The sequence below is a fragment of the Polyodon spathula genome, chromosome 22 (assembly GCF_017654505.1).
Source record: "Polyodon spathula isolate WHYD16114869_AA chromosome 22, ASM1765450v1, whole genome shotgun sequence".
Lineage (NCBI taxonomy): Eukaryota > Metazoa > Chordata > Actinopteri > Acipenseriformes > Polyodontidae > Polyodon > Polyodon spathula.
In genome coordinates this window covers 17508339-17534330 of record NC_054555.1, presented here as the reverse complement: position 1 = coordinate 17534330, position 25992 = coordinate 17508339, and the positions used below count along the sequence as shown (strand labels likewise).

The window sequence follows — 25992 nt, the reverse complement described above, 5'->3', positions numbered from 1 at the left end:
GTGCTATTTCATGCATTCTTGCACTTATCAGTTCTTCATACCTTCTCTGCCACTTTTTCTGCAAAACTAACAGTGTACAAAACTGCATATTATATTAAATGTTAGTTGCAATCAACGATAGTAAGATGCAGTGGGGTTGAACTGAATGAGTGGGCAAGTAACATCACTAAATGGGGTGTGTCAATTGAAATGAGTGTTGTGGATACCCAGAAGTCTGAGTATGCAGTTGATATGTTTAATTTTACAACATTTCATATTGATTGGTTTGATATTACAACATCTAAAGTTCTCAGCTTGTCTGATAAACTAAAGTTTGGTACTGTACTGCTCATCCTGCAGCCTTCAGTTCCACTCCCATCCATTCCTGTGAAATTTAAACCTCTTTATTCCCGGCCCCATGCGTTCCTGCCTGTTTATTTTTAGTTTCCATCCATTCCCGCAAACATAAAGAGAAATGTATTCCTGTACCGTGGGAATCCCACGGTGTCCGCTGGAGTCCCATCCTAATGTGACTCTCTAATGGGCATCTTCATTTTCTACTTTTTTCAGAAGTCAGTTTATGACAAGCGTGATCAATGGGAGACAAATCACTCATAATTGTACATGGTAATTGTAACTGGTACATCAGAAACTTAATGCTGAGAAGGAATTAAAGCTGCAGTAGCCCGCAACAACTAAAGTATAGTTAATAGTTGTATGCTTACTATCCTAGAAATATATTGTGCATATAAAACTGTTATATTCAAGTGGACAAGAGGGACAAAGTGATTTACATAATTACAGTTACAGAATGAGGGAGCTAGAGGGAGCAGTGGTGCTTGATGTTGCCACCTAATGAGAGCCTAGATAAATGTGTATGTCAGTGTAACCCATTGGTGCAGGTAAATAATTAGTCCCACTTTTTTTTTTTTTTTAAAACACAACATGTTTGAAGTTACTGATGGCAATTAGAGCTATGTATCTCTAAAGCCGAGTGCATAATAGGCACACAATATATTTGGGTATTTTCTTTTTTCAGTTAGTTTTACTAATACTGTACCAATACAGCTGCACAAATAAAACAATACACTGTGAAAGTTTTATTGTATCACAGTCTATTCTTTTAATCTATTGTGAAATATATACAGTAGTGAAATATATGGGATAACTATAAATATACTATACATGCTTCATGTAATATATGTACAGGTATTGCCGCAGGACAGACACCCTGGGACACTACGCCACAGTATATATCAATATAAATTATGATATATGAATCATGCAACAGTATTGTCAAATAGAAGTCTGTATTTCTTTTTTTCCATAAAAGAATCGCACATATTGATTATAAATACATATACTGGACAGCACTAAACTGGTCTGATTCATTTGACTGCATGTTTTACACGCTCCAGAATCTAGGAGAGAGTTTTGCTGAGCTCAAAAGTGCCTGCAGCTTACATATCTTATATTACCATACAAGGCTTTCATTAAACATGATAGACTATTTGTTTTCTTAACACAATGCATGAACACACTCTTCTGGTTCATTGTCCTGCTCTGTGTACAGTACAACACTTTGCACACAGCCAGTTAAGTGTTAAACATTCATTTCTGTTTCCTTCTGCAGATAATATCTTTCCCAGACCTTGCATCCAGGCTTCCTCTTTCCCTAACTAAAGGAAGCTACGTAGACTCTCATCTGCTTAAAGAGTTGACATGAACGAAGCAAGCAGCTCTCCTATTCCTTCCGCCTCCAACACTGACAGCACAGACAATCCTATTTCTCCAGGGCTCAAAGCAGTGTGTCTACCTGTGAATGGCAACTACGCTGGGGCTCGCAGGAAAGAACCTAGTCCAGGAAAAAGTGCTGAGCTGCCCAAAGCTACTGATGAGGGCCAGGGCTTCGGGAGTGAGCAAAACAGCAATGGGACTGAGCATATGGGAACAATAGCAGAGCCAGCAGCATTAAGGAATGAAGTGCAGAGTGTGGGGACAATGCAGGAGCAGCCAGATAAACAATGCAGTGCATCCTTTGGAAACAACAGCTTCAGAAACACACTGAATGGCCTGCTAACAGAGTTGAGGCAGCAAGGCAGCATGGAGGGTGAGAGAAGGCTAGCGTCTTCTCATACCAACGGAATCAATGGCGAGTTGAAAGAGGATAAAAGCATGACTGCTAACGTATCGATGGGCGACGAACACTCTCCACATTCGCTAAAGGAAAGGGCTGCAGGTGCAAGCGAGCTGTTAACAGAAGTTGAATCCACAAGGTAATTATAAAGAAATGAGATGGGTTAGATATGAAATGGAGAGCAAAGGTACTCCCTTTAGGATATATGACATTTAAGTATTGCGCCTTTTAATCTTATGAGTCACGTTTGTAGTCTGTATTTTTATGTGGTCGAAAAATGGTTTCTAAACATTACTTTAAAGCAGTGAAAGGGGTTCTAATTAATGTACATTTCTGTCATACATGTTGCTATGCAAGTCTCAATATATTCCGTTTTGAAAGTAGCACATGGAAAAAATGTAAGAAAATGGAAAACGTTACTTTCAGGTTGTCCATTACACATGCATTTCCTGTGTCATTTTAACTGAGTTATGTCTTAGGGGGTGAAAGCATGTCAGTCATTGTGGGGAAGGAATTGGGTGGTAATGACAGGAGAGCAGGTCTTTAAAAGGTGACCACCTGGAAACATGACATCAAACTCAGAGCTTTCTTTATCTTAGCATGTTACTTACCACATGCTGTTCTTAAAAATGAAAATACATTTGAGACCTACACTGCGAATGGTAGTGGTTTGGAAACATTACCTCAGCCAATTAGAAAGCAATTTACACAAACACATTGTGCCATCCTGCTCCTGTACTGAAGGTGTGGAACAAGCAGGTGAAGGACACATAGGTCAATATTTCCTCTGTCCTGTACAGTGAACAGTGTATGTTAGGGATACACGTCCTGCACAGTGAACAGTGTTGGATAGGGACATGCTGTCCTGCACATTGAATAGTGTCGGATAGGGACACTCTGTCCTGCACAGTGAACAGTGTCTGATAGGGTCACCCTGTCCTGCACAGTGAACAGTGGAGTTGCTCTGATAGCATGGAGAAGGGGCTGCTCTGTGTATTTTAAAGGTTTAATTTACCTACTAGTATATACATTTTTATCCTACCTACCCCCTGTATTCCACACACACACACACACCCCTTGTATAATATGCACCCCCTGTATAGCACACACCACCTGTATAGCACACATCCCCTGTATAACACACACCCTGTATAACACACAACCCTGTATAACACACACCTCTTGTGTAACACACATCCCTGTATAACACACACCCTGTATAATGTGAACAACCCATATAACACACATCTCCTGTATAATGTACACCCCCTGTATAACACACCACCTGCATAACACACACCCCCTGTATTACACACATTTCCTGTATAGCACACACCCCTGTATTACACACACCTCCTGTATAATGTGCACACCCTGTATAACACACACCTGTACAATGTGTACACCCTGTATAACACACACCTGTATATTGTGCACACCCTGTATAACACACACCTGTATAATGTGCACACTCTGTATAACACACACCTGTATAATGTGCACACCCTGTATAACACACACCTGTATAATGTACATACCCTGTATAACACACACCTGTATAATGTGCACACCCTGTATAACACACACCCTGTACAATGTGCATCCCTGCATAACACACACACCTGTATAATGTGCACCCCCTGTATAACACACACACCCTGTATAATGTGCACACCCTGTATAACACACACCCTGTATAATGTGCACCCCCTGTATAACACACACCCTGTATAATGTGCACACCCTGTATAACACAGACCCCTTGTATAACACACCCCCTGTGTAACACACACCCCTTGTATCACTCACACACACACACACACACACACACACACACACACACACACACACACACACACACACACACACATACGTATAACACATACTTACAATTTCATCTTTTGTGAATCAGTTGCCAAATAGGCTAGCAAACCAATCTAGTAAGGAATAAAAATATTTATTGGGTCACCTACTCCTGCTCAAAGAACAGTTCTTTGGTTGTTGTTGATGGAACAGTACCAAAGTTGTAACATTTTCCCAATGATATGAAGCAGCACATCCTGCTTATAATCCATTGCAGTACCACAGTGCTGTTCCATATCAATATAATATTAGCAGTATAAACCCACTGTATTGCCATTGCTGGTAATTACCTGACCAATTTATTATATTACATGATTCAGTAAGTCACTCAGACTTCATTCTAAAGCTATACAGTGGCTGGATTCATTCAGATTTTCTACTGGAATATCACGACGTGCGTGTGGTAAAGCAGATAGCTGAACCATGCTGTAGGAAGCCGTTTAAATGCTGCATGTAATTAATTCCAGTGATGGTAATATTACCGGGCAGTATCAGTGGGGTGTTAGTTTTGAATCTGCTTTTTCAGAAAAAAAAAATTAGAATCTACTTTCTTCAATAGCTTAGTCTTCGGTGTGCTTAAGCAGACATTGTTGGTTTGCCAGTTAGTTTTCATCACCTACAGTGGCTCTCAAAAGTATTCACCCCCCTTGGACTTTTCCACATTTTATTGTGTTACAACATGGAATCAAAACGGATTTAATTAGGAGTTTTTGCCACTCATCAACACAAAAAAAGTCCATAATGTCAAAGTGAAAAATAAAATCTACAAATTGTTCCAAATTAGTTACAAATATAAAACAGAAAATAATTGATTGCATAAGTATTCACCCCCTTTGCTGTGAAACACCTAAATAAGCTCTGGTGCAACCAATTGTCTTTAGAAGTCACATAATTAGTTGAATGAAGTCCACCTGTGTGTAATTAAGGTGTTTCACATGATTTCAGGTTAAATACACCTGTCTCTGGGAGGTCCCACAGTTGGTTACATTTCCTAATAAATACTACATCATCAAGACGAAGGAACATTCAAAGCAAATCCGGAATAAGGTTCTTCAAAAGCACCAATCAGGGTTAGGATATAAGAATATTTCCAAGGCATTGAATATCCCCCGGAGCACAGTAAAGTCCATTATTAAGAAATAGAGAAAATATGACACAGCTGTGAATCTGTCTAGAACAGGCCATCCTCAAAAACTGAGTATCCGGGTGAGAAGGGCACTAGTCAGGGAGGTCACCAAGATGCCTATGGCAACTCTAAAGGAGTTACAGTCTTCCACGACTTAGCTGGGAGACACTGTGCATATGGCAATAATAGCCCGGGTGCTTCACAAAACTGACCTTTATGGGAGAGTAGCAAAAAGAAAAAAACTCATATCAAATCTTGGCTAGTTTGCCAGAAGGCATGTGGGAGACTCTGAGACCAAGTGGAAGAAGATTCTATGGTCTGATGAGACCAAAATAGAGCTTTTTGGCCTCAACGCTAAGCGCTATGTTTGGCGCAAGCCTAACACAGCACATCATCCTGAGAACACCATCCCTACCTTGAAGCATGGTGGTGGCAGCATCATGCTCTGGAGATGCTTCTCTGTGTCAGGGTCTGGAAAGCTCATGAATATAGAGGGCAAAATGGATGCAGCAAAGTACAGAGAAATCTTGGAGGAAAACCTGGTGAAGTCTGCAAGAGACCTGAGACTTGGGAGAAGATTAATCTTCCAGCAGGACAGTGACCCCAAACTTATAGCCAAAGCCACACTGGAGTGGCTTAAAAACAAAAAGGTCAATGTCCTGGAGTGGCCCAGTCAAAGCCTGGACCTCAATCCAATTGAGAATATGTGGAAAGAGTTGAAAATTGCTGTTCATCAAAGGTCCCCATCCAACTTGAGAGCTTGAGCAATTTTGCAAAGAAGAATGGGCAAACATTGCAGTGTCTAGATGTGTAAAGCTGGTAGAGACTTATTCAAATAGACTCATGGCTGTAATTGCTGCCATAGGTGCCTCTACCAAATATTGAGTCAAGGGGGTGAATACTTATGCAATCAATTATCTTCTGTTTTATATTTGTAATTAATTTAGAACAATTTATAGATTTAATTTTCACTTTGACATTATCGACTTTTTTATCAGTGGCAAAAACTCCTAATTAAATCCATTTTGATATGGCTGTTGCATTTGTTAACCCTTGGGCTGTAGATTTTCAACCTGTAATTAGAAAATCTAAGTTAAGAAATGCTCATGCACCCTTCATTACAATTTAAACACCTTGCAGATTTGTCTCTTCAGATTAGTCCTGGCTCCCCATAGTGATTCATAACCCTACCAACATTATCATGGGAGGTGTTTTTAACTAAGGTCCTATAGCATTATGTTGCATTGCAGTAGATATCCTCCAGCTTTTTAAGATATCAGAAAGAGTTGTTGTTCATTGTCTGCCTCCGACTCTTGTGTTGATAACTGAAACCCATTAAGATCAGGCTGATAGCAATGACTCTCCTCGGTCTCACACTTCATGCTCCGGACTCTTGTTATACAATGTATGTGAAAGACAGGTGATAGTATGATGCCAGTTCTTCACCACGAAAGTCAAAAATCTTTAAAAGAGTTATAATCAAGGCAACCTAATCCATCTGTTTCTCATAAGCACTAGGATAACATTATCCCTGCTCCCTATTTTTCTTGTGCTCAAGAGCTCTGGTTTTCTGCATGCAACAAAAAAAAGGCAGTTAGCGAAGAGTCAGCAATTGAAATAAAAAGAAGAAAAACTGAAAAATCTGCAGCACAATGAAATGGGGTCCAGTGATAATGTAAAAAACAAACAAATAAGACAAAATTATTTTGACCAGTTCCCTGATAGTAGACCACCGGACTGTCATGGATGTATTTAAATGTGACAGCAATCTGTTTCCACAATAATGTTCATCCTTAGTATGACACACTAAATCCACAGGAATTGCAAGCATTTCATAGTGACAGCATGATGAATGATGGGCAGGCTCTTTTGTCAACTGTTTTATAGGATCCTGACAAATTATGCTATGCCACAAAGTACTAACCATCCCTTTATCTTCCACATGTTCTACTGTTGAAACCTGAACAGTTGCTCTACATTGCTTACTGTATTTCTCAGAACTGTCGGCAACCCATGTATAAGGAAATCTCCTCTTGGAGGGTCCAGGTGGTAGGAGAGGGTTCTTAACATCAGAGCCCACGTGGTAGGAGAGGGCATGTAAAACGAAATCTCCCCTTGGAGGGTCCAGGTGGTAGGAGAGGGCATGTAAAATGAAATCTCCCCTTGGAGGGTCCGGGTGGTAGGAGAGGGCATGTATCATGAAATCTCCCCTTGGAGGGTCCAGGTGGTAGGAGAGGACACATAATGAAATCTCCTCTTCGAGGGTCTGGGTGGTAGGAGAGGGCATCCATAATGAAATCTCCCCTTGGAGGGTCCTGGTGATAGGAGAGGCTCTTTAACACTAAAGAGCGGTGTAACAGGGTGGTGTTACTTACGTGAGTCGTCACTGAATAACAGGGGTGCAGATGTAATTAACACACAGGTGCTGCAACAATAATAATAATAATAATAATAATAATAATAATAATAATAATAATAATAATAATCTTGATTTTTATATAGCGCCTTTCATAGTGGATCACCATCACAAAGCGCTTTACAGATATAAGACCAATGGTAGACCTATTGTCAGATTTAATAAAGAAAACAAAACATGTCTTCTCCTCAGATAGAAAGAACCCCCTGTCCCAAACCATCACACTCCCACAACCATGCTTGACGGTTGGGATGAGGTTCTTCTGTTCGAACTCAGTGTTTGGTTTTCGCCAAACATAATGTTTCTCATTGAAGCCAATAAGTTGTACCTTTGACTCGTCTGTCCAGAGAACATTGTTCCAGAAGTCTTGTGGATCATCTATGTGCTCTTCAGACAGGCAGCAATGTTATTTTTAGAGAGCTGTGGTTTCTTCCTGGCTATCCTCCCATGAACACCATTCTTGTTCAGTCTTTTTCTGATAGTTGAGTCATGAACACTCAATTCGCCAGGGCGAGAGTGGCTTATAGATCCTTGGATGTTACTCTGGGGTTCTTTGTGAAATCCTTGATGATTTTCTGATTTGTTCTTGGAGAGATTTTGGTAGGACGACTGCTCCTGGGTAGAGTGACTGTGGTCTTGAACTTTCATTTGTAGACTATCTGACTGACAGTGGATTGTTGGAGCCCCTTATCCTTAGAAATGATTTAGTAACCCTTTCTAAACTGGTGAGCATCAATAACTTTTTCTTAGGTCCTCAGAGTTTTCTTTTGATTGTGGCATGATGTGTTTCCACACACCTGTATGGTGAAGACCAAACTCACAAAGTTTCTGATCATTATATAGGGTGGGGCCTCCCAAACTCACCCCTGAAGATCTACCTAATTAATTAAACACCTGATTCTAATTATCCCCTCATTTGAGCTGATAAAACCAGGGGTTCACTTACTTTTTCACATACCCTGAATCTTAGTTACTCATTATTTGTCTAATTCATACATCATCTTGTTTCAAAAGACATGGAATTGGTTAATATAAACCCGATTGGATATTTAAGAAAAGGTTTTGATTCAAGAAGGCTATCATGGTAAACTATGGAATTTCCATAATTATCATTGGGGTTCACAAACTTTTTCTCGGCACTGTAATAGGGTGTTCTTTTCAATATTTAATTACGATTCATTTTAGATCTAAACTGCAGATGGAAACATCGTACAGTTTATGTTGACATTTCATCAAAAGTATGTATCTGTCAAAGAATTAAGAAATTGTATTATGATAAAACAAGGTGTATTGCCCTTTCTCTTTTCTGTCAGCTAGTCCCCATACATAACAGAAACCTAACAGACTGAGTAGAAGAAAATACACAACCTTTAACTTAATGTATTTGGGAAAGCGAATATATAATTGTCTGGTTTAAATGATTAATGATGTAGGCTACATTAATGTGAAGTACATTTTGTGTGGGAGCTCTGCATCCATAATTTACATGACGCTTAATTAACTAGCATCTGTGCTCAATGTGCATTGCTTAGTGCTTAGAGCTTAGTGCAAAACTTGCTGCCCTTGGAACAGCAAGTACGCCTCATATAATACAAGCCATGGATGCTGTAATTGAAGCAAATGGAAACCGCATGGGACTGAAACTTGTGAATGATGGAAAAAGCACCCCCAGTGGATCACAAGGGAAGTGGAGGACATTGTATGGTAACTCTACCTACATTGCTTTACCTGCATTAGTTATGTCTGCATTTCGTGGCTGGAGGTGAATGATAATAATAGAAATAGTGTTGTTGTGCAGCCTACTTTTGTAAAGGTATGACTTGGAGTGTAAAGATACTGTAGGAACAATTTAATAATTGATAATTTAATGTTTATCTGGGTTGATTAGTTCTCTACTAACAATATTTAAATTGACGTGTTACAAAGATCGAAGATTTACTATGAACACACATTCACACGCAGCACAAGGAATGGTTAATCAATAGTAGTATTTTATTAAGTACACAAGTAATAAACAGAAATCAGAAAAGTTAGAAAGTAAATGTCTTAATTTGTAAGTACAAAACACAATTCAAAAACCTCTAACTGCACTCATGCTTAACTAGCAGGTAATTGAAATATGACACTCCTCACACATAGGCAGCAGCCAGCAGCAAGCAGGCTGTGACGTAGCTATTCACTTGCTCACACACATACCCACCCACATCAGAGTACATCTGAGATAATGCAGACAATCTTAGAATATATCTCATTAAGCTTATTAATGGTATATACAGTGCCTACAGAAAGTCTACACCCCCTTTCAAAATGTTCACCTTTTGTTGCTTTATAGCCTGGAATTAAAATGCATTATATATATATAGTGAGATATTATATATAGATATATATATTATATATATATATGCATATAATATATTATATATATAATTACGCCCCACAACTTCCAAGTGAAAAAAAAAATTTAGAAATTTGTAGAAAATTAATTAAAAATAAAAACTGAAAAAGCTTGGTTGGATAAGTGTCCACCCCCCTTGTAATAGCAGTCCTAAATTAGCTCAGGTGTAACCAATCGCCTTCAAAATATAAAAAAAACATATCCCAAGCACTCCATAAATCTGGCCTGTATGGTAGGGTGGCAAGAAGGAAGCCATTACTCAAGAAAGCACACCTGAATCCTGTTTGAAGTATACAAAAAAACACTCAGGAGATTCTGTAGCCATGTGGCAAAACATTCTGTGGTCTGACTAAACTAAAATGGAACTTTTTGGAAATGCAAAGTGTTATGTTTGGCGCAAACCTAACACAGCACATCACCCAAAGAACACTATCCCTACTGTGAAGCATGGTGCTGGCAGCATGATGTTATGGGGATGTTTCTTATCAGCTGGGACTGGAGCACTTGTCAGGAGAGAAGGAAAAATGAATGGACAAAGTACAGAGAAGTCCTTGAGGAAAACCTGCTGCCCTCTGCAAGAAAGTTGAAACTGAGACAGAAGTTCACCTTTCAGCATGACCACAATCCAAACCATACAGCCAAAACTACACTGGAGTGGCTAAGGAACAAAAAGGTAAATGTCCTTGAGTGGCCCAGTCAGAGCCCTGACCTAAATCCAATTGAAAATTTGTGGAATGACTTCAAGATTTCTTTCCATCAACGCTACCCAAGGAACTTATCAGAGTTTTAACAGTTTTGTAAAGTAGAATGGTCAAATATTGCCAAATCTAGGTGTGCAAAGTTGGTAGAGACCTATCCCAATATACTCACAGCTGTAATTGCTGCCAAAGGTGCTTCCACCAAGTATTTACTCAGGTGGGTAAAGACTTATCCAATTATGATCTTTCAGTTTTCTATTTGTAATATATAGTGTTGAGTATGATGTGTAGATAAGTGGAAAAAATCCTCATTTAAATGCATGAAACTCTGAGGCACTGTGGCAGAGCAAAGCTCTGCCCTTTTTAAATTGTCAGGGATGGGGTTAATTTCCCCTACCTGCCTGGGTTTATTATGTTCAGGTGGCTGGGGTTGATCGTTTGATTTGATGATTAACTTAATTAATGATCAATCAGCGCCCAGCCACCTGACATAAAAGGAGGCCTCTGCTTCCCATTAAGAGGAGGGAGCTGAGAAAGCAGGTTGGTGTTTGTTGTGTGGTTTTCTGAATTTTGTTAAATCCAGTGAAGGTATTGCCCAGCCTGGAAACATTTATTTTTGTGAGTTTTGCTTTATTTGTGTTTAAATATCTGTTATTTTGCCCTTGTGCACTTTATTTTGTGTTAATTTATAATAAAAACATTATTTTTTTGAACTGCAGTCTGTCTCTGGGCCTCTATCCACATGCCAGCCTGTCACATTTGGTGTTAGAAGTGGGATATAGCACCTCCAGGAGGCTTGGAGCAGTACTACAACATTTAGTTTTATTTTATTTTTTTTGGGACAATTTTTTTTTTTTTAATAAATAAATAAATTAGAAAAAAAAATGGGAAAGAAGAGCAGACAGCAGCAAAGGCAGAAGGAGATCCAGCAGCTGAAGAAATGTAAGCTGCTGCAGCCACCGCTGGAGGACCCGGCCAGCCTCCTCCCCTGGTGTTCCTGGTGCAGGAAGGAGGACCACCATTGGAGGTCCTGCCCAGACATGCCACCAGCAAACTGGTGTGGCCGGTGTGAGGAGGACAGCCACAACTGGGTAGGATGCCCCTACAATCAGGCCCAGGAAGAGGTGCAGTTTTCACCCCGGGCATCAGGGGCCACCCCACTACCTCCAGCACCACCACCTTCACCACCGCCTCAGGAGCTTTGGGACTGGTTGATTCACCCTGAGGCAGACCTCATCCATGACCTCCCCGTAGTTATCCAGACGGTCTGGTGTCAAGATGGGGAGAGGTGGGAACAGTGGAAGGAAGAACACCACCCGGCGTCCTTCCCAGAGGTTGCCCTCATGGTTGTTAATTACCTGGCGGTAAACATGGGAGATGCCCCAGTCATTCCAACAAAGAGGGAGGATTCGCCATCCCGAGAGCCTGAGAGGAAGGAACCACCGTCCCGAGAGCCTGAGAGGGAGGAGCCGCCGTCCCGAGAGCCTGAGAGGGAGGAGCCGCCGTCCCGAGAGCCCAGAGGGGAGGTGCTATGGCCCAAGGATGCCTGCTTTGCACCATTCAGGGATGCCACGCCCGCTCCACTCAGGGATGCCACATTTGGATCGCCTGGGGTTGCTGGCTGCTTCGTATCGCCTGGGGTTGCCTGCTGCTCTGCATCACCTGGGGCTGCTGGTGTCTCCTTTTTGTTTCCTAGGGTTACTGAGGGGCCGCCGTCGCCTCCCGAGGGTCCGCTGCTGTCCCCCCTTTTGTCACCAGAGGGAGCCGGGCCGCCATCCCCGCTTTTGTCACCAGAGGGAGCCGGGCCACCGTCCTCGGAGGGTCCAGTGCCACTAAAGGATCCAACACCACCAGAGGGTCTGGCACTGCTAGGGGGGATCCACGCCGTCCGAGGAGGCCGGGCCCATGCTGTCCAGGGGTGCTGCCTGCCTGCCAGCACTGCATCTGCTGGAGGGTCCAGGTCCCATGACAGCATTGCCTTACTACCTTGGAGATCTGGGGCCCCCTCAACCAAAGAAGGCTTGGGGGCTTCGACATCAACCCACCCCCACCACCGCCCACCGAAACAGCCCACCCAAGGGACATAATTGGACTCTTGGGGGGGAGGGGGGAGTTGGCCGATTATAGATGGTGTACTTTGTACATGGGGGGGAGATGTGTGGCAGAGCAAAGCTCTGCCCTTTATACATTGGCATGGATGGGGTTAAATTCCCCTACTTGCCTGGGTTTATTGTGTTCAGGTGGCTGGGGTTGATTAGTTGGTTAGCATAATTAACAATCAATCAGCACCCAGCCACCTGACATAAAAGGAGGCCTCTGCTTCTCATTGAGGAAGAGGGAGCTGAGGAAGCAGGTGGGTGGTTTTTGTTTGTGATTTTTGAATTTTCTAAATCCAGTGAAGGCATCGCCCAGCCTGGAAATCTTTATTTTGCTTTTTGTTTGGTTATTTGTGTTTAAATGTCTTTATTTTTGCCCTTGTGCCCTTTTATTTTGTGTTTTATTTACAATTAAAGCGTTATTTTTTTGAACTGCAGTCTGTCTCTGGGCCTCTATCCACTCGCCAGCCTGTCACAGGCACTGACACAACAAAATGTGAAAAAAGTTCAAGGGGGTGTAGACTTTCTATAGGCACTGTAGATTAAGTACATGTCAAGTTTACTTTTAAAGAAATTCTTCATACAACAATGAGGTAGATTACTTATAGTTACTTTATCAAGTTTCACTAAAGTTATTTCACACGCAAAATGTGCAAACTAAAAAATTAACAGTTCATTTCTATGTGAATGTGTTACAATTAATTTAATTCCATGCAAGGATAATGCAACTGTATTTGTACTCAGTAGTTCCTTGAAGCATAGACTTTTGGTCCGCTGGTTTGGAAACTCAATGTCTTGAAGTGTTGAGTACAAAACTCGACTCTCCTCAATGGAGTCTTCAATCCCACTTTGGATCAGACTCGGCAACAAAGCTTTCAATTCTCGATAGAATCAATAAACAGCTGCAACAAAGTCTTCAGTCCTCTGTATAGATCCACAACAACGCTTGTCCACTCTGTCCTCTTAGCTGAATCTTTAGCTATGCTGGTAGCAGGGCACAGTTTCTTTTCGATACTGCGTTTTAGTTGTACAGCAGATCCAGACTGGTTTGTCTGATAACAGTGCTGTAAGTTTTACAGCAATCTTCTAGTCGAGCCTCAGTCTCATTGCTTGTGGTCGTTGACTCGCTTGCAGCTTGGTTCCATTTTTATGCAGAGTGCTGGAGTTGCAGCTTTGCTTAGCAGTGACAGCACTGTGTTTAGCATTCAATGTGGAGCGCAAAATGTTCAATTTTGCTTTGATATTTTTAGTCTTTTTCACTCTGCTGAGTAGCTACTTTCATGAGAACATTTGTGTATCTTGCCTCTTTAAACTCCCAGTCCTTTGATGTTTTAATGTCCTTTTCCACCCGGACATTGCTAGATTATGTCTTCCTTGCATCAAAATGATTGTTGTTGCACGTGTGAATTACCTGTACATAATTCAACTTTCCATTCAGCCTAATCCAGTTCAGGCGCCGGTCCTCTAATCAGTAGGTCACTGTAGAAGGGTGGTGGGTAATTCACTGACACAGGAGACAGACAGATGGATTTGGCAACACCGCACAGGTGCCCAGTTTTATTTTCAGGGTGCTGTTTTTAAGTTTATCTCGTAGATGGCGCTGTGGGTCCGTGGTCTGATTTACCAATGATGGTAAACAGAAACACGGGCATACCAAGCGATGGTACACAATACCGGCACCCTTGCAGGTGCTCAAAGAAATAATAATGAAAACAGAAGGCAAAAATAACAAGGGAAACCAATAACACAATAACAAAACTACAAATAAAAGGTGCTGCACTCTGCAGCAATATCCCGGTCGCCGCTGCCTGTGCGACCCAGATCTCCATCCTACGCTGCCGGCTACCTAGCCTGCTCTGTTATATTTTTAAGGGGTCTGCCCAAGGGTTCCCCGCTCTCACTGTCTCACTGTGACACTTTCGTGTCTTTTTCTCTCCCGGCTGGTTCTCGGTCCGCGACCAGCGTTTCCGCACTCACAGCGCGTCTATAAGGGCAGACCTGAGGAAACAGCAGAGCATTATTTTATAGGACCAACAATCTCCCAAGACTCGCCTCTCAGCCATTCAGAGAGGGGGAAAGTCCACACACCCACTTTCCCACCTCCCCGTGTCAGTGCCCTGACTCACAGGCGGTTGTTGGGCGACTGCTGCCCTATTCCTGCAGCCCGTGAACACGCCAGCAGAGTCAGCACAGATCTCTCCCTGCTACAGTCACATAGTTCAGTCTGTCTGCAAACCAGAGCCCCCATTCTCAAGACACAGCAGTTTGTCCTGTTTCTCAAGACACACAGTTTCATTAATGAACCCAGTTACATTTCTAATACACATTCATGTATTATCATATTCAGGGAATATGTCCTACAATACGTCAGGGTTGCCCTCCAGCCACAGTTGGTTTAGTGATGCTTGGTTTGGGAATGCTGTTTAACCAAGTGTAGCATTAGAAATGAAAGAAGTTATTTACAAACCGTTAACCAAGATCATGCAACAGTCTCTTGACACAGGGGTGGTACCGACAGAATGGAAAATTGCAAAAGTAATACCGATCCACAAAAAGGGAAACAAAACTGAACCAGTTAACTACAGACCAGTAAGCTTGAGTATAAAAACTTATGGAAATTATAATAAGATCCAAAATGGAAAATTACCTATATGGTAACAGTGTCCTGGGAGACAGATAGGATGGTTTTAGGAAAGGGAGAAATCAACCTGCTTGATTTTTTTGAGGATGCAACATCGATAATGGATAATTGCAAAGAATATGACATGGTTTATTTAGATTTCCAGAAAGCTTTTGACAAAGTCCCGCATAAAAGATTAATTCTCAAACTGAACGCAGTAGGGATTCAAGGAAACACATGTACATGGATTAGGGAGTGGTTAACATGTGAAAACAGAAAGTACTGATTAGAGGAGAAACCTCAGAATGGAGTGTGGTAACCAGTGGAGTACCACAGAGTACCACAGGGATCAGATATTAGGTATTAGGTCCTCTGCTATTCCTAATCTACATTAATGATTTAGATTCTGGTATAGTAAGCAAACTTGTTAAATTTGCAGACGACACAAAAATAGGAGAGTGGCAAACACTGTTGCAGCAGCAGAGGTCAAAATGATCTAGACAAGATTCAGAACTGGGCAGACACATGACAAATTACATTTAATAGAGAAAAGTGTAAGGTACTGCACGCAGGAAATAAAAATGTGCATTATAAATATCATATGGGAGATACTGAAGTTGGAGAAGGAATCTATGAAAAAGACCTAGGAGTTTTTGTTGACTCAGAAATGTCTTTATCTAGACAATGTGGGGAAGCTATAAAAAAAGGCCAACAAGATGCTCGGATACATTGTGAAAAGTGTTGAATTTAAATCAAGGGAAGTAATGTTTAAACTGTACAATGCTTTAGTAAGACCTCATCTTGAATTCTGTGTTCAGTTCTGGTCATCTCGCTATAAAAAAGCTGCTCTAGAAAGAGTGCAAAGAAGAGCGACCATAATTATTCCAGGTTTAAATGGCATGTCATATGCAGACAGGCTAAAAGAATTGAATCTGTTCAGTCTTTAACAAAGAAGTCTATGGCGACCTAATTCAAGCATTCAGAATTCTAAAAGGTATTGACAATGTCGACCCAAGGGACTTTTTCGACCTGAAAAAAGAAACAGTGACCAGGGGTCACAAATGGAGATTAGACAAAGGGGCATTCAGAACAGAAAATAGGAGGCACTTTTTTACACAGAGAATCGTGAGGGTCTGGAACCAACTCCCCAGTAATGTTGTTGAAGCTGACACCCTGGGATCCTTCAAGAAGCTGCTTGATGAGATTCTGGGATCAATAAGCTACTAGCAACCAAACAAGCAAAATGGGCCGAATGGCCTCCTCTCGTTTGTAAACATTATTATGTTCTTATGTTCTCATTAATGTCACCTTTTAAAATGAAAATACATGTAACATGTGTTTCTTGAAACTGCACCTTTGAGACCCATGTAGCTAATGCAAGTGCAAAGTGGGTAAGATTAATGACGTTTTGTTAGCTGCAATTACTTTAAGAATACAAAATATACCTCCTAATCCTAATGCGCCAACAAAACTGATTTTATAAAGTTTAATTAGTTACCCTGCAATATGTCTAGTTTCCAAAGAAAATGATCTTTTTGTATTCAGTGACAGCCACGGGTCACCATACCACCATATTTTTGTTGTTTCGTGCCAGCCTGTTGGTACAAAAAACTCCATAACAGGACAGACCACGTCACAGCAGATACAACCAAACGTCTGTGATTATTCAGAACTTTTAACAGCATTGAACTTGTTTTTAAAAGATTCTGTGGATGAATCAAACACAGAAACAAACGGATAATAAGGCAAAGGTAGCTTTTTATTATTTTACATTATATCATATTAAATATCATTAACATTTCAGCATATGTCAATGAACAGTTACAAATAATCTTTTCTAGTATGCTACATCTTTACTAATGAGGACTTTCTTTTAAATCGCCAGGGATTTATTGGTGATTTTAAAGAGGCAGGCTGGCATATGGACTGCTTATTTTCATTTCAATGGTAGCCACTGTATCAGAGACCAGGAGCTTTATTATCCTGGATACTGGTACTGCACACACTTTACATGCAGTTTTCTGAGAAACATCTCAGTTTAAGGCCTGTGCTGTCCCTAGCTGACATAAGAACATAAGAAATAACATAAGAAAGTTTACAAACGAGAGGAGGCCATTCGGCCCATCTTGCTCGTTTGGTTGTTAGTAGCTTATTGATCCCAAAATCTCATCAAGCAGCTTCTTGAAGGATCCCAGGGTGTCAGCTTCAACAACATTACTGGGGAGTTGATTCCAGACCCTCACAATTCTCTGTGTAAAAAAGTGTCTCCTATTTTCTGTTCTGAATGCCCCTTTTTCTAAACTCCATTTGTGACCCCTGGTCCTTGTTTCTTTTTTCAGGCTGAAAAAGTCCCTTGGGTCGACACTGTCAATACCTTTTAGAATTTTGAATGCTTGAATTAGGTCGCCACGTAGTCTTCTTTGTTCAAGACTGAACAGATTCAATTCTTTTAGCCTGTCTGCATATGACATGCCTTTTAAGCCACATAAATGAATGGATTTGGGATTAGACTATAAGAAGAAATTACTATAGGTTGTTTTTCTGTAATGATACATACCTTGTATCATCTTAATCCAGGTGTGTGTGTGTGTGTGTGTGTGTGTGTGTGTGTGTGTGTGTGTGGTGTGTGTGTGTGTGTGTGTGTGTGTGTGTATATATATATATATATATATATATATATATATATATATATATATATATATATATATATATATATATAAAATGGATTTAATTAGGAGTTTTTGCCACTGGTCAACACAAAAAAAGTCCATAGTGTCAAAGGGAAAAATAAAGTCTACAAATTGTTCTAAATTAATTGCAAATACAAAACAGAAAATAATTGATTGCATAAGTATCCACCCCCTTTGTTATGACACACCTAAATAAGCTCTGGTGCAACCAATTGTCTTTAGAATTCACAATTAGTTGAATTGAGTCCACCTGTGTGCAATTAAGGTGTTTCACATGATTTCATGTTAAATACACTTGTCTCTGGGAGGTCCTCCCACAGTTGGTTAGTACATTTCCTAACAAAAACTACATCATGAAGACAAAGGAACATTCAAAGCAAATCCAGAATAAGGTTTCTCCAAAAGCACCAATCAGGGTTAGGATATAATAACATTTCCAAGGCATTGAATATCCCCAGAGCACAGTAAAGTCCTTTATTAAGAAATGGAAAGAATTTGGCACAACTGTGAATCTGTCTAGAACAGGCCGTCCTCAAAAACTGAATATCCAGGCAAGAAGGGCAACAATAGACAGAGTGCTTCACAACAATGGCCTTTATGGGAGAGTGACAAAAAGAAAGCCATTGTTGAAAAAAACTCACATCAGATCTCGGCTAGAGTTTGCCAGAAGGCATGTGGGAGACTCTGAGACCAAGTGGAAGAACAGTCTATGGTCTGATTAGACCAAAATAAAGCATTTTGGCCTCAACGCTAAATGCTATGTTTGGCGCAACCCTTACATTGCACATCATCCTGAGAACACCATCCCTACCATGAAGCGTGGTGGTGGCAGAATCATGCTATGGGGATGCTTCTCTGCATCAGGGCCTGGAAAGCTTGTGAAGATAGAGGGCAAAATGAATGCAGCAAAGTACAGAGAAATCTTGGAGGAAAACCTGGTGAAGTCTGCAAGAGACCTGGGACTTGGGAGAAGATTCATCTTCCAGCAAGACAATGACCCCCAAACATACAGCCATAGCCACACTGGAGTGGCTTAAAAACAAAAAGGTCAATGTCCTGGAGTGGGCTAGTCAAAGCCCGGACCTCGATTCAATTGATATTGACTCAAGGGGGTGAATACTTATGCAATCAATTATTTTCTGTTTTGTATTTGTAATTAATTTAGAACTATTTGTAGATTTTATTTTTCACTTTGACTTTTTTTTTGTTAATCAGTGGCAAAAACTCCTAATTAAATCCATTTTGATTCCACGTTGTAACACAATAAAATGTGGAAAAGTCCAAAGGGGGTGAATACTTTTGCGAGCCACTGTATATATATATATATATATATATATATATATATATATATATATATATATATATATATATATATATATATATACATACATACATACAGTGGCTTGCAAAAGTATTCAGACCCCTGACCAATTCTTTCATATTACTGAATTACAAATGGTACATTGAAATTTTGTTCTTTTTGATATTTTATTTTTAAACACTGAAACTCAGAATCAATTATTGTAAGGTGACATTGGTTTTATGTTGGGAAATATTTTTAAGAAAAATAAAAAACTGAAATATCTTGCTTGCATAAGTATTCAACCCCTGTGCTGTGGAAGCTCCCAGTTTGCACCGATGAAAGAAATTGCCCTAACGAGGACACAATTACCTTACCATTGGCCTCCACCTGTGAACCATTAAAGTTGCTGTCACATTTTCTGGATAAAAACCCCACTGTTGAAGGATCACTGGTAAGGCTGTGAATCTGAAGGAAAATGAAGACCAAAGAGCATTCTACAGAAGTTAGAGATAAAATAATACAAATGCATAGATTAGGGAAAGGGTACAAAATAATATCCAAGTGTTTGGATATCCCAGTGAGCACAGTTGGATCAATAATCAGGAAGTGGAAGCTGCATCACACCACCCAGGCACTGCCAAGAAAAGGCCGTCCCTCAAAACTCAGCGCTCAAACAAGAAGGAGACTTGTGAGAGAAGCCACAGAGAGGCCAACAATCACTTTGAAGGAGCTACAGAGTTCAGTGGCTGGGAGTGGAGTAATGGTGCACCAGTCAACCATATCAAGAGCTCTGCATAACACTGGCCTGTATGGGAGGGTGGCAAGAAAGAAGCCGTTACTCAAAAAGTACCATCTGAAAGCACGTCTGGAGTTTGCCAGAAAGCATGAGAGTGACCCAGCTGCGATGTGGGAAAAGGTTTTTGTTGTCAGATGAGACCAAGATAGAGCTTTTTGGCCAAAACTCAAAGCGCTATGTGTGGCGCAAACCTAACACTGCCCATGCCTCAAGACACACCATCCCTACAGTGAAGTATGGTGGTGGCAGCATAATGCTGTGGGGATGCTTCTCATCAGCATGGACTGGGCATCTTGTTACAATTGAAGGAAGAATGGATAGAGCAAAATACAGGAAAATACTGCAAGAGAATCTGCTTCAGTCCACTAAAAAACTGAAGCTTGGGAGGAAATTCACTTTTCAGCAGGACAATGATCCCAAGCACAAGGCCAAACAACAATGGAATGGCTTAAGAACAAAAAGGTGAATGTCCTACAGTGGCCCAGTCAAAGTCCTGATCTCAATCCCATTGAGAATCTGTGGCACTATTTGAAAATTGCGGTCCACAAGCATCGCCCAACCAACCTGAACAACCTGGAGCAAATCTGCCAAGAAGAATGGGCCAAAATCACTCCGACACTGTGTGCAAAGCTGGTACATACTTACCCCAAAAGACTTAAAGCTGTTATTGCAGCGAAAGGTAGCTCTACCAAATATTAATGTGTGGGGGTTGAATACTTATGCAAGCAAGATATTTCGGTTTTTTATTTTTCTTAAAAATATTTCCCAACATAAAACCAATGTCACCTTACAATAATTGATTCTGAGTTTAAGTGTTTTAAAATAAAATATCGAACAGAACGAAATTTCGATGTACCATTTGTAATTCAATTATATGAGAGAATTGGTCAGGGGTCTGAATACTTTTGCAAGCCACTGTATACATATATATATATATATATATATATATATATATATATATATATATATATATATATATATATATATATATATATATATATATATATATATATATATATATATATATATATATACACTGAACAAAAATATAAACGCAACATGCAACAACAATTTCAAAGTTACAGTTCATATAAGGAAATCAGTCAATCAGTCCCACATGCCTTTTTGCAAATTCCAAGCAGGATTTCACATGGGTTTTTTTCAGAAATGCCTTCCTTCTTACCACACTTCCATACAGGCCAGATTTGTGGAGTACCTCAGCTATTGTTGACAGATGGATAGTTTCTCCCATCTCAGCCATAGGTCACAGTAGGTCTTTCTGAGTTGTTATTGGCCTCTTGGTGGCTTCTCTCACCAATGCTCTTCTTACCTGGCTGCTCAATTTGGGAAGACGGCCTGCTCCAAGCAGATTCTGGGTGGTGCCATATACCACTTCTTAATGATTGACTTGACTGTGCTCCAAGGGCTATTCAAGGCCTTTGAAATCTTTTTTTTACCCCTCCCCTGATCTGTGCCTTTCCACAACTTTATCCCAGAGTTATTTTGAAAGCTCCTTGTTCTTCATGGTAATATCTTTGCTTAGAAAGCACTACCCAACTGTAGGACCTTACAGAGACAGGTGTATTTAATCTGAAATCATGTGAACCACTTTTATTGCACAAAGATGGACTCCATTCAACTAATTATATGACTTTTAAAGACAATTGGTTGCACCAGAGCTTATTTTGGGGTGTCATAGCAAAGGGGGTTGTGGCAGCCTGGCGAGTGAATAGAGGCCCAGAGATAGTCTGTAGTTTCAAAAAAATACTAATTTTATTATAAATAAACAAAAATAAACATGCACAAGGGCAAAATAACAGATACTCAAACACAAATAAAGCAAAAATAAAACTCACAAAAATAAAGGTTTCCAGGCTGGGCAATGCCTTCACTGGTTTTAGCAAATTTCAAAAAAAACACAAACACAAACACAAACACAAACACAAACACAAACACAAACACAAACACAAACACAAACACAAACACAAACACAAACACAAACCTGCTTCCTCAGCTCCCTCCTCCCAAATGAGAAGCAGAGGCCTCCTTTTATGTCAGGTGGCTGGGCGCCGATTGATCGTTAATTAACCTAATCAACTAATCAACCCCAGCCACCTGAACATAATAAACCCAGGCAGGTAGGGGAAATTATCCCCATCCCTCCCAGTTTAAAAAGGGCAGAGCTTTGCTCTGCCACAGGGTTAAATACTTATCTAATGAAGACTTTTCAGGTTTTTACACATTGAAATTGTTGAGTAGGTTGTGTAAATCAAAGGCAAAAAAAAAAATCATTTAAATGCATCAAGATTTCAGGTTGTAACACAACAAACTGTGAAAATGTCCAAGGGGGGTGAATACTTTCTATAGGCACTATATATATATATATATAATATATATATATATATATATATATATATATATATATATATATATATATATATATAGTCAGTCCCCTCCTGCAGACCCCTTATTAAAATGGTAAGCTGTATGGATCACCCTTGTATGGAGAAAAACAGGTTTATTCGTGCAACTGCAGTAACGGGAGACTGTCTAATGATCCAAAGTAGAGGTTTCAGTTCAATCTTGCTCCAAGATTTAGACCATTATATTGTATTATCAATCAGTAATTGATGTCTTGAATCGTTTGCCAGTAAAAGTAACTAGTATAGTTCCACATATTGACAACATCCACTCTTTTTTCAGAAACGCAATGGGAGAGATGGTACCCATTGAAGTGAACCCCGAGAAAGAGATGGTTCAGTTACGTGACAACCACGATGGCTTCAGCTCCACGTTCGAGAGGATTGTGGAGTCTCATCTGATGAAAGATACCTACTACAGCAGCATGGACTCTCTGGACGTGCTGTCCCTGACTGATGAGACAGACAGCTGTGTCAGCTTCGAGGCGCCCCTCACCCCGCTCATCCAGCAGAGGATCAAGGAGGGGCCAGAGCTCCTGGAGCACCAGCATGGGGTCCTGGTGCAGCAGCATGGCATCCTGGAGCAGCAACATGAGGTCCTGGGGCAGGAGCAGGAGCCGGGTGCCAGTCACTGTGCCGATGGGAGCTATGGGAGCCCACTGCGCCACTCCACCATCACCAGCAGCAGGTCTGAGAATGTTCTGAGCAGGTCCTCTCTCAAGACCATCCCCAATGGGTTTCACATCGATACCGACGAGATTGTAAACTCCAGCAGGTACCGTGGATTAAATATGAACTTTGGGTAAACACCAGAGAGAGTCATATTAGTTTAACAATATATAGATCAGTGATTCTCAAGCTACAAATGTCAGCACCTTTTTGTAAACAGAGCGATTGCTGCAATTTTATATTATACTTTTGTTCAGTGTAAAAACATAGCCAGCAGAAATTATTTGAATTACTGGCACACTACATGCTTCCTAATAGTATTCATGACCACGACTTTGCTTTTCCCCCAGGACTCAATGTGAATTCAAAGAGTTCATAATTCTAAAAACCTTTTTTGGTGTTAAACCAGATAAACCAATTGACTCTATTAAAGCCGGAGTGACAGTACATTTGAGCAATAGCAGCAAGCATGGAGCAAATCTGAACAAAGCTCAACCAATAAGGTACAAGGGATTGTGCAGGGTGAGTCATACTGTCAGGGGAGCGCATGTTTGCGTCCACAGGGAGCGTTGCATTAGCTCTGGCGCTCCTGTGGGTTAGGGAGGCAAAACCAGTATGGTTTTGGACTGGTTCTCCTCAGCACACTACAGCGACCCTGCTGGCCAGACACTCAAGGGGTTCATGCAGCAGCAGGGCTGGCCTGTAGCTCATTGACATCCTTGGGGTAAAGAAACAGTTGTGGGACTGGAGAACCCACTGATCTTTACCTCTCCTGAGCTGTTGGAGAAAAATTGATTTTCCAGACAGCGATTTACGTGTAAAAAAATTTATTTAATATTACACGGAAAAGAAAAAAAACAATAAAGAAGGATGTGAGGGAGGGAGTGCTGTAGTAATCAAAAATAAAGGAACGGAAGCCTCTTAATCCTCTTCGTGATCTGCTCAATCCAAAATGAAACAAAAAGGAATAAAAACAGAAAAGAGCAAAGTTAGTAAGGCCTCCGTCCGTAATTAAAAGTAAATAACACAGTCCAACCCCGCACGTACTTCCCTCCAGCCTTTTTTTCCCCACCTCTATTCCTCAGGACCAACTCCGAACACAGTAGCACATTCCGTTTAGTATGCAAACCCCGCCCCAGTAGTCAGTGGGTCACCAATCCCAGACTGACAGGTATGCTTAACTTCACTTGACTCCAGTGGCTGGAATTTACATACTCGTACTTCCGCCCCTCACCAAGGTGCCACCTCTTATAAAGATGTCTTTTGTCATGGTCACAAGACCTTGGTAAGGGAAGTCCCGAGTTGGTTTGATGCCTTCTACTGTTGGGAGGCTGAATTGCAGACCAAAACCCCTTTGACTCATCACAGGGACATTCTAAATCTAAATTACCAATGGGGGGGGTGTAAGATTAAATAATAATTATTATCTATAATTATTGGGGGGGGGGGGGTACAATAATTGGGCACACTAGATTAAAATAAATTAATTAATTACAAATATAAAAAATGATATTTGTAAACTCAAGTAAAAACAACACCTACCTGTACTTCAATATGAAGTCGCGTTACCGGAATGAATGTATTACACATATAGAGACGCACAGTTTGATGAAAATGACTATTGGCTAAAATAATACATATATAGGATAAATCAATCATTTTAAAAGTGATACACCATTTCTACATCTTCCCCAACTCTGCCGCAGCTCTCAACAATCGATTATGCCAGTAAGCAGGAGCTGTGATTGTAGTATGTGAAAAATGTATATTGTTTGCCACCCTAGGATGGTGAAAAGGGGTGCAAATGCACCACAGCACTGTATTATGTGCACTTTGAAGACGGATTACTCCCATTTCACAAGGATGTTCTTGGTATCAAACTAAAGGTAAGCAATTAGCGTTTAAACCTTTGCAGTCCATTTATTCAGTGCTTGTCAGGTGCGTCAGGTCCAATTTATTTTCACACGCACTGTTTAAATTATTTTATTTTCAGAGTAAAACAGGTTTAAAAGGTATTGAATCACAAAAGGACACTCAATACTGTTCTCCAGCCAAGCCCCACTCCTTGTTCACTGTATTTTTCACATACCTCTTTATAGACGTGCATGCTGATAAATCCTCTCCTGATAACTCGTTTTATCACCAAACTCCTCAATAATGTGATCCAAGTCATTATTGTATTACTATAAGATCTCAAAAAGGTCTACAAATGTCCATGATATTCTTTGAGTGCTGGATGCAGTCCGTGTTATCTCTGTAGTGAATGGGGCTATGACATAGACCCTTTTTTCGGTTTCATTTAGCTCCTATCGGTCTCATTCGTTTTTCTCTATTTTTTTCCGGAGAAAACAATGACTAGAGACCTGTGCTTTAAGTCTTTTTGATGATGTTGGACAGGGTCTGACATTTGACTGGAAAGGGAAAATTGTCCAACATAAGACCGTAAACGTGTTAAGGGTATCCCCTGGTCTGCAATGAGTTATCACAGATGTTCATGTAAGGGTATCCCGCAATCTGCAGTGAGTTATGAGAGATGTTAATTTTGAACATGCACACTGCAGTGGCATGAATTTGCACCCCTTGACACTTACAGTACAATGGTTATAGTTTTGTAAACAGATCCCAGGCTAGGGCCCATATTGTTCAATCAAATTTGACACATGTACCTTATTCTTATATTTGAAATGTCTTAAGCATATTCAGGTTACCAGTACATGTTTTACTTTGCTGCAGAGGCATCACCTTGAAATACTGTAGAATAGGCTTGGGACAATATTGCAAATC

General features: G+C 40.6%; 1 protein-coding gene across 1 annotated transcript in view; it reads left to right on the top strand.

Moving 5' to 3' along the window:
- LOC121296849 (PH and SEC7 domain-containing protein 2-like) overlaps window positions 1-25992 on the top strand; it is a 249354-nt gene that overhangs the window by 80864 nt on the left and 142498 nt on the right. The window contains exons 2-3 of the mRNA XM_041222713.1: window positions 1613-2255; window positions 22823-23314. Of these exons, the coding sequence (XP_041078647.1) occupies window positions 1702-2255; window positions 22823-23314 (1046 nt within the window). The 5' untranslated portion in view covers window positions 1613-1701. The remainder of the gene's footprint in view (window positions 1-1612; window positions 2256-22822; window positions 23315-25992) is intronic.